Below are 9677 nucleotides of genomic sequence, written 5' to 3' on the forward strand. Positions count from 1 at the left end.
GATCTTGGGTTTTGACAGGCCAGGACAACCAGCAACAGTTGACGAGGTTGTGTGCTTGCTGCACTGTCGCAGGCTCAAAACTGTGACAAGGCGTCCTGCAAATTACCTAGTAGGACCTCAGAAATACTACGAGGGGATGAGGTCCATTGCCAGTGGCATACCTGCCTGCGTTGTTGCATGAGAACCTACGAAGGGGTGACACTGTGGTCCATCAACGGCGTATCCTCGTTGAAGTTAGGGCGTGGACTGCCACGTCATGAGCTCCTGGAGAAGCAAACATTCGGTAGGGTGTTACAGGTTTTCAACATTTCATGACTATTAAATAACTGTCGTTATAAATATCAGTTCATTTTGTGTTCACCAATACTAGTATTTTAATATTGGATCAAAATACTTGAATGAAAAAAGGTTCGACAATACGAATAGTAGTATACCAGTAGCAAATGTTTTAAAATTAGTACTGACTCGTTTTTTAAATTAGTTTTTTTATCTAGAAGTATTTTTCACGACTTTACCTTAGGGGTACTTTAGCTTTTGTCGCTTGGACCTCAAGGTCCGCGGAGTACACTGCATGCAATACACGTTTGATGCCATTGCATTAACAAACATACAAGAGGGTCTTGTCTTTGGTGGTCGTCACCCCATAAAGTTGACCACCGCGAGGAACAAGACGAGGGTGCAGAAAAGGAAGTCGGCGAAAGCTCGTTCGGGAGTCCGTGGGTTGGCGGCAAAGGCGCTCGCGTTCTGCGGGTTGATTTGCATGCGCAGCGACACGGCGAACACAAACACCCCCACGGTGGACAGGAACCCTGACAAGAACGAGTTGAACGGAAATGTGCCGAACCCGACGCAGTACACAAACTGGAGCACCCCTGTTGCCAAGACGTACGCGAGGAAGCCATCGATGAGCTTCATCTTGCGCGTCGAATGCTTGTTGTATTGGGACCATAGTTCTGCGATGATGGACTTTTCCGCAGTCGGCGCTGTAGCCGCCGCCGACTTCGCGCTGGCCTTGGACTTCGACATCCCTGATGTTTGGGCTATAAAATCTTGGAGGTTATTTACCATTCACAATGCAGATGTTTGGGCTATAAACTCTAAGCGGTTATTTATGCATTTTGGGAGGTTTTGAACCGGGGATTTGAATCAAACACCGGGTATTTAAATCCTTCCCAGTCGGATGGGTACAGATATGTCCGATCTGATTTTGCAGATCTTTTGCCACAAGGATGTCGCCGTGGATGACATTTCACAATATGACGACTCCTTCGCCGTTCCTCCTTGCCAATGTGTACACAGCCGGCGGCGCTGTCACGGCACCTTCGACCAGAAAGGGATCCGATGACGTCGAGACGATCTCATGCAAGGACCTGCTCCACCAAGCGGCCGCCATCGCACAGTTCTTGCCCGACACGCCAGGCGCGTCGATTGCGTTCTTTGCCCACCGCAATCTCGACTACCTGCGCTGCCAGTGGGCCATTTGGCTCGCCAACCACATCGCCGTGCCGCTGTCTCCCCACAACACCCTTCGAGAGCGCAGCTACATCCTCCAAGACTCGTGCACGTCGCTCGTGCTGTGCCGGCCGTCGGACCAAACGCTGTTGGAACGCATCTCCACCGCCGTCGCCGTGATCGACTTGGACACAACTGCAGCGATCTGGAACACCAGCGTGACCGACATGACTCCGTGGCTCACAAAGACCACGGACCACGACGCCATGCTCATGTACACGAGCGGCACGACGGGCTTCCCCAAAGGCGTGTTGTCCACGCATTCGAGCTTGATGGCTCAAATGACAGACCTGACCACGGCTTGGGCTCTTGGTCCGTGCGACCGCGTACTACACTTCCTTCCGTTGCATCACACACACGGCATCCTCAACAACCTGAACGCGCCGCTCTTTGCCGGCGCGCACGTCGAGTGCCTGGCTTCTGCGTCGGCGGATGCCATTTGGGCGGCGCTGTCGCGAGACACAGCGCTGCCGTCCGTGTCGGTGCTCATGGCCGTGCCAAGCATATACATGCTCCTGCTCGAAGCGTTCGCGAAGATGGAGCCAGAAGCGCAAAAAGTTGCCGTCGCCGGCGCCAAGCGGCTACGAGTGGCCATCAGTGGATCCATGGCGTGTCCCATCTCTATATTGACGCGGTGGGAAGCATTGACAGGCACGTCGTTGCTGGAACGGTATATATATATATATAATATTTCGATGAATTTGTCTGAAACTGAAAAATATGTTGTGTTGGGGCGGGGTAGATATGGCATGACCGAGTGCGGCATGGCACTGGGCAATCCCCTTGTGGGGACGCGCCATGTGGGGTATGTGGGCCAGCCGTTCCCAAGTGTCCAAGCGCGCGTTGTCCAGGTTCGTGCACTTGACTCGTGATGGCACTAAACGGATGATGATCCCGCAGGACGGCGAACTTCAAGTGCGCGGACCGACCTTGTTCAAAGCGTACTGGAACCGCCCCGACGAAACTCAAAGCGAGTGGACGACCGACGGGTGGTTCAAAACGGGTGACGTGGCAGAATACAATGCGACGTTTGCCAGCTACCGCATTTTGGGTCGTGCCAGCGTGGACATTTTAAAGGTCGGTCTATATAGAATGAGCTCATCGCACTGACGATCTTGGTGTAGAGTGCCGGATACAAAGTGTCGGCACTTGAGATCGAGCGCGTCATCTTGGAGCACCCCCAAGTGCGCGAATGCGCCGTGTATGGCGTCCCCGACGACACGTGGGGGCAGATCGTCGCGTCGGTCGTGCGACTCGATGCTGGCACTTCAGGTACCACTAACGATATGTATATCCATATATATATATATATATATATATATATCTACGGTGTAGGGATTGAACAATTGGAGCCGCCGTTGGTCGAGTTTCTCAAGTTGAATTTGGCCAAGTACAAAATTCCGCGGATATTTCATGTCGTCGACGCCATCCCCAAGAACGCCATGGGAAAAGTCAACAAGAAGAGTCTCCCGTCATTGTTTGATGTTCAAGCACCTTAAGCACCGTCAAATATATCCATTGTATATATATAACGTTATATATATATATATATAGTAGTATAGAATTGACATGACCGATTCCTCCGCGACCAGGCCCTAATTGAAGTATAAGGCTAACATTATTGGAGATTCGGTACGAATTTCCGGACCCCGTTGACAATCGAATCTCGCCGACCGAACCGGGCACCAATAATCTCTCCCATTGGTCATCCGAAATTACTTGTCGATGATTGGCTACAATCCTATTCGACTTTCTACGGGAAAGGGCGAAGTGGATATTAGCCAATCAGATGTATCGGCTCGATTTTTATGAACCATGAAGAAATGGGAAAATTGAAGAGAATCGACAATACTGTATATAAAAAAGAACTTCTTCATATTACTGAAATAATATGTTATCCAAATACTATAGTAACGAACGAAGGCGAGTTTCGACCTGATGGTGGAGTTGACAAGAGCATGTTTTCTGTGTGCATCCTACACGTGTACGGGCTACTATTAATAGTAACAACGAAAGGTACAGTACTGTATGTGCCGATGATGCAGTCTTGCGCAAACGTACTTCCTTTGTTCCAAATCACTGTGGACATATGCATAGTGCATTTGCTCCATATTAGTGTGGACACTTTACTTGATTATGATTGGCTAATCTTAAAAATACAATGCAATCATTGGCTCAAGATGTCACAAAAACAAAATTTCACGGCCACATGATGACTTCGGCAGAAGGAATAGGTGCCACTGGCGCTTCGAGTTCACGGCGAAGAACCCCGAGAAATGAAGCGCGGTGGGTGAGATTCAGGCATAGAGGACCAATGCGTCACTTAACGGTACTATTCCAGGGGCGGCAGCTTCAAGCGGTTGTTATATCTGCCCTCCATTCCACGGGTGGCCAAAAGCACCAAAGCCCCTGAGTAATTAAATAAGGGCGAGTCTGGATCACATCCCAAGTCTTGCCCAATTAATATTTCGAAAATTTGGTTTCAAAGTAATTCGAAGAATATGGTTGTCCCCTATTTTTAGTAACGGTTTATATGGGGGTACTGATTTTGCTTCAGTTTTGATGATTCGATTGGCTTATCAAAAATCAAGCTATTCCATTGGCCAATTGGAGTGCACCTGAAACTGACATTCTATGTTAGGCTATTTGCAGTTACATATTGGGGACTGTAACGGCAGTCAGAGAAGGCGACCTTCAGAGGTCTCTGCAACTCAGCGCCGGCAACATGCTCGGCATCTGGTCGTGCTCGTTCCGCAATGGCTCGAGTACAGCGTCAAGCTGTTTGCCATCACAGAGCACGTTGTGTGTGAGTTGTTGTAAGTGACTTTGCCCCCCTTGGACTTGGAGATTCTCCAAGCGTACGCCCCCATCGCGACCACCTTTTGCTGCATACAGCTCACCGCAATGCATGCTGACTTGTTGGTTTCGTTAACATGTCGTTGCAGTCCCCGTGTAGTCGTCACGCCCGGGCCAGCGTTAGCACCTGTCAAACGAGCCGCATCAACGTCGCCACCCTGCTTCCCCTCAAGGGATCCCCTCTTCCACCCAACCACACGGGTTCGCCACCTTGACGACAGTATGGGGACCCGGTTCAACGTCGTCGCAATTGCAGGCCAGTCGTACCAAGCCATGCGAGTGTCCAACACCGTGCCCGACCAAGGGTTTGTCACACTATTTGGGGGCGTTGTGATCGTGCGTGCACTGGTTGGTCTCCTCGTGACTCTTGGGTTTCGCCTTGGGTCGTTCGATCTGGATGAATACATTGTTCAGCTCTGCCCTGTCTACGTTTCTCCCCTTCCTGTACATCAAGTCAGGTCGACCGTGTTTCCCATTGAAATCACAAGGTGCAATATGCCGTTTGGCCTGTCACCAACTGGCGTGTTGCGCACCGCTGGCCTCCCCCCGTCACTGCGCGCCATGTACCTTGAGTCGAACCCGATCAACACGCTACAGGACGCCGAGTGGACGTGCTTGGTGCAGTGGTTTGTCGTCAATTCCACCGAGTCAGTGGACATGGAAGCGTTCGTGGCCTTGACCGACTTTATCGATCTGTCCTTTCGAAGCGGACCTTTGGGGCGGTGGAGTGCGGCGCAGTGGACAACGTTTCAGCGCATGCCGAACCCGTTTCGGCTGCTGGATTTGGCCACCAACGGGTTGACCATCGACCCGTGGCTCCTCGCGCATTCCCAAGGCGTTCTCGACGTGTCGTCTAACCCGATTGCCGCGGTGCCCGAGGCGCTGACGCCGCTGCTGACCACGGACGACGTCGTTGTGGACAACACTATGTACTGCAATATGACCAACCATTCAATGTTATGTCATGCTAGAGCGTGTGCACTGCTAGCACTGCCAGTGGAATTGGTGGGCAACCGCCGACGTCACTAGGTGTGCTTTAATGCAGCGTGCGCTTATGACGGACATGTCTCCGACGCGTATGGCTTGGACAAGGCCAATCAATGTGTACATAAATAGTCGTAAACGATGTAGCCACCACGGCTTGCAAGGCGCGACACGATTGCCTTAAGGCACTGCGAAACAACACACTACGCTTAAGTGGAACCTTCGTGACTTGCATCCGAGGCTCAGGCTTGATGGCAACGTTTCAGGTTGAGGGATACATAGTAGCGGCCATGGCGTGGAGATGGCGGCACCATCCAGTCGTCGTTCCCTCGCGCCGCAATAACACAAATCGGTGGGGTAAGAACAAAGCGCTTCGTTTCTCTCGCAAGGACGTCTTATCGTAGAAAGGGCCATCGTTCTATCGCGATCAGCACGTCGCATTTTGCGGTAGAGAACTTTTGAGACCTCAATTTGAAGTTGCGGGTTGAGATTCTCACAACTTCAAATTGCCTTCTTAGTCTCCGACATTACTCTAAATGTAAGCTGTCAAAACGCATGCATTTCTATGCCAATGTGATACTTCCGAGGTCGTGTTTTGGTGGTGAACAATTCTCTCAGGTCGTTGTATACAAATTGCAAGTTGTTCACATTCTCGCACCGCACAATCATTTCGATATCTATGTGAGATACTAAAATCACATTTTCCATTCTTACCAAATCCAAGTTCAATTGATGACAGGCTGCATATTTTGTACATATTTGCATGCTCACCCCATCCCAAGCATCACCACGTGATGCCATGTGTTGAACTTGAACACCGTCGAACAAAGTCATCGATTGTTCTCCATTTTCACATATCTATCGACCTGACAAAATGGCCGACACCGTGCAAGACAACCGGTACGCCCGTGCGCCACACCTCTGGGCGCTTGGCGTCGGCGCGGTGATCTCTGGTGACTTTTTCGGGTGGCAGACCGCCTTGTCGGCGGGTTTCCTCGGGCTTGTGGTGAACCTCGTGCTTGCATCAGTGCTGTACATCCTGCTGTCGTTCTCCATTGCCGAGCTGTCGACGTCGGTCCCATGTGGCGGGGGTCCGTATGCGTTTGCCCACCGCGCGTTGGGCTCGACCAGCGCCTACTTTGCAGGGCTGGCCGAGGTGCTCAAGGTCGTGGTCACCGTCGCCGTGATCGCCGTGGGCATTGGCGCGTACATGAACCAGCTACTCAAGCTGGAGGAAGGCCACGGTCCGATTTGGTGGGTCGTCTTTTACGTGCTGTTTACAGTGCTCAACTTGATCGGCGTGGCGCTGTCGTTCCGCGTGCAAGTGGCCGCGACTGTGCTAAGCGTTGTGATCTTGATTGTGTTTTACATTGGCGCAATCTCATACGTCGACTATGGGTTGTGGGTACGGGACCAAGACTGGGAGTGGAAGGATGGCGCGTCGGGGCTCGTGAACGGGTTCTCGTTTTCGATGTGGTTCTTCTTGGGCATCGAAGAGCTTCCCCTCGCGGTGGAAGACACGATCGACCCCCAAGTCAACATGCCCCGGGGGCTCATCTCTTCCATCGTGACTTTGTTCGTCCTCGCCTTTTCCACCGCGTTCTTCAACACGACCATCTCGCCTGGGGCGTCGGCCATCTTTGAGTCCGCGTCGCCGCTTCTCGACGGCTACAAAACAGTGTTTGGGGATAACAGCGTCACATCCGGATTCTCGTGGCTACTCATCGTCGGACTGCTCGCGAGCTTTCACTCGTTCATTTACTGCATGGGGCGTCTCGTGATGGCCATGGCACGCGACGGCTTCCTCCCCGCCATCCTCGCCAACGTCCACCCCATCCGACAGACCCCCACGGCGGGCATCCTCGCAGGGACTAGCATCGGCCTCGTCACGGTCATCGTCATGTACTACTCGATCGGATTCATCCGCCTCGGCGCAGTGCTGATCAACTTGGCGCTGCTCGGCGCGCTCATCTCGTACGCGTTCCAGCTGGTGTCGTTCCTGGCACTCCGCGTGCGCGAACCCGACCTCGCCCGGCCCTACCGATCGCCGTTTGGCATGCCCGGCGCGCTGTTGTGCTTGGGCCTTGTCGCGTACGCCCTGTTTACGATCGTGTACCAAGGCGCCGGGAGCAGTGACTTTTTGGTGTCGATTGTGATTGCTATCTTATACTTTGTGCTGGGCGCGGCGTGGTTTGCTGGAGTGGCCCGCCATCACATTAAGCCATTGAGCGTCATCCACCAAGGTGAACGCCAAGGGTATGTGGGCGCCGACTCGCCCCATGCTGCGTCGTTGACCAAGGAATCCACCGCTCTGGCGTAGTAGATACTAGTCCCAGCGCCGCCATGTGTTGTATATCCACGTGTTTGACATGTAGAACCCTATCAACCTCTCAAGAGTGGTCAGCAGCAGTACACGTGCATGACTACTACTAGTAGTACTCACAGTCAACTACTGTACCGAAGGAATTGTAGAGTAACGTGTTGTGTTATTAATATGTATTAATGCTACTGTCGGTTTGGGCGGAAGGAATGCAAGAATGGTTTCTCCGATAACTTATACCCTAGGAGGTATTTCGTCGATCCAAAGGTATATTTGAATTCAGGAGTTTAACGTGCAGTCCGTGAGGGGGTTTATTTTGCCTGGAAATGAATACAACTCCACCAGGTTTGAAATGAAGTTTCAGCACCTAATGGAACGTACTTAATGCAAACGCATTTTTAAAACAGGTACATCGAAGTATACTATACTTGAGTCTTAAAATAAAATAAAAGTTAAATAATCTATAATATTACTATATCAGAGGTATAAATTATTAAAATTATTGAGCAAATCTAACTATTTAAATAGTCTACTTCATTAAAATACTACGTTTCATCGCTGGAATCGTTGCTTGCGAACGCAGAGCACAGTTTTGTAGTTGGGCCTTCAAGCTTCTGCAAGCAGAATATGTGATCGAAGACGAAGGGATTAAAAAAACTGCGTTAAAATCGGCCCAATGGAAAATTTCTTTGCATTCGACTCGCCCAAACGGACAGTAGTACATCCTCGTTGCAAACGTACGAACCCTGTCGCATGATATCCCGACTTCGTTTTTGAAGTCCCCAAAAAGACAAAAGTAAAGTACTACTACGTAGTAATACTGTACCAGTACAGTACATACTACTAAGTACAGTACAGTAGTACAGTCATCCCCCGATTTTTGCAGCCTGGTATAAACGAATATCCTGTGTAATCCCATCGAATATTTAATTTAACAGGATATTGAAAAATTAATACTGGGAACTCAAATGCGGTACCAGCACCAAGTCATTTCACAATATCACGAGCGTTATCCATTTGCCATGCGGATCCTTGCAAAGTGGTTACTCTACATACACGATGACATGGCTGTCGGAATAAATTCGAGCACTGGATAACAAGCTAGGACGTTGTTCGATGTTCCTACTGTAAGAATTAGAGTGTACTTGCTTTGAGAAATTGTGCGACCACATTTCACAAAACGTGTAGGGTATTCGGATGATTACGTTTAGGTTTTGCACATCGAATGTGATTAATATCCTTATTTAGTGTGAAGGTATACTCCTCCAAGACTTCATATAACCCTTGCATATAAGTACCTCCGTAAAACTATATTTGGTAGGGGCTGCAAAAATCGGGGGATGACTGTAGTACAGTAACCAGGTACTGTACTACTATTAATAGTACCTTTTGTATACTAGTACAGTACTACCCAGAAGAGGTTACAATTTTGAACTTTGAATTTTGTACTCTGGAGTAGAGCTTTGTGTGATGCTGTTCCAGAGACTTGTGCACTGTTGAGTGCACTCCGACTATGTCCAATGTGGTTCTCCCCTTACAGCTATCATTGTGTTGTGCGCTCGGTTGGGTCGCAATGTCGTGGTGGCTCTGGTGGGCCAACGCTGTGGCGCAAGAGGTCTTGGTAGCACCCATCGCAAACGCAAAGTGCTAAAGCCGCCACTTCAGCACTTGCGATGGGTGCCACCAAGATGTCTTGCGCCACCGCCCGCGCAATCACGCGATCACACCGGCAGGGAGGTGTGCGGCACCTACACGGGTTGGATGGTGGAATGAGGGATGCCTCTGTCGGATAATAAGTGTTCGTTTTCATATTAATAGAGACATTTTGCAAGTCATAAATTTGAAAATCACACACTAAAACTTCGGATCGAATTTCGAATATTGATCTATGAGTCGGAAATCTGGTCTGGGATATCGCTGAAAGACTTTGGGGGCCGAAGTCTGCACTGCTCCAACCAACTTCTTCAGCGAATCATATTGCTTGGTTTCAACTGCTCCACTAGGT

The 9677-nt window shown here is 50.3% G+C and overlaps 4 protein-coding genes across 5 annotated transcripts; 3 read left to right on the forward strand and 1 right to left on the reverse strand.

Annotated features, from left to right (window-relative positions):
* Positions 1 to 464: 464 nt before the first annotated feature.
* Positions 465 to 1053, reverse strand: H257_09250 (hypothetical protein). The gene has a single exon (XM_009835410.1). It carries the CDS (start codon positions 1024 to 1026, stop codon positions 637 to 639), a length of 390 nt encoding a protein of 129 aa, XP_009833712.1. The 5' UTR covers positions 1027 to 1053; the 3' UTR covers positions 465 to 636.
* Positions 1054 to 1218: 165 nt separating this feature from the next.
* Positions 1219 to 3028, forward strand: H257_09251. Of its 2 annotated transcripts, XM_009835412.1 has the most exons (5): positions 1219 to 2182; positions 2255 to 2363; positions 2413 to 2589; positions 2637 to 2784; positions 2848 to 3028. In XM_009835412.1, exons 1-5 carry the CDS (start codon positions 1230 to 1232, stop codon positions 3009 to 3011), a joined length of 1551 nt encoding a protein of 516 aa, XP_009833714.1. In that variant the 5' UTR covers positions 1219 to 1229; the 3' UTR covers positions 3012 to 3028. The 2 variants fall into 2 exon arrangements, with proteins under 2 accessions (XP_009833714.1, XP_009833713.1); XM_009835411.1 differs by having other exon boundaries at positions 2413 to 2784.
* Positions 3029 to 4184: 1156 nt separating this feature from the next.
* H257_09252 (hypothetical protein) lies at positions 4185 to 5598 on the forward strand. Its single transcript, XM_009835413.1, has one exon. It carries the CDS (start codon positions 4417 to 4419, stop codon positions 5395 to 5397), a length of 981 nt encoding a protein of 326 aa, XP_009833715.1. The 5' UTR covers positions 4185 to 4416; the 3' UTR covers positions 5398 to 5598.
* Positions 5599 to 6183: 585 nt separating this feature from the next.
* H257_09253 (hypothetical protein) lies at positions 6184 to 7878 on the forward strand. Its single transcript, XM_009835414.1, has one exon. It carries the CDS (start codon positions 6227 to 6229, stop codon positions 7670 to 7672), a length of 1446 nt encoding a protein of 481 aa, XP_009833716.1. The 5' UTR covers positions 6184 to 6226; the 3' UTR covers positions 7673 to 7878.
* Positions 7879 to 9677: the final 1799 nt, after the last annotated feature.

Source organism: Aphanomyces astaci (assembly GCF_000520075.1).
Source record: "Aphanomyces astaci strain APO3 unplaced genomic scaffold supercont1.22, whole genome shotgun sequence".
NCBI classification, from domain to species: Eukaryota; Oomycota; class Saprolegniomycetes; order Saprolegniales; family Verrucalvaceae; genus Aphanomyces; species Aphanomyces astaci.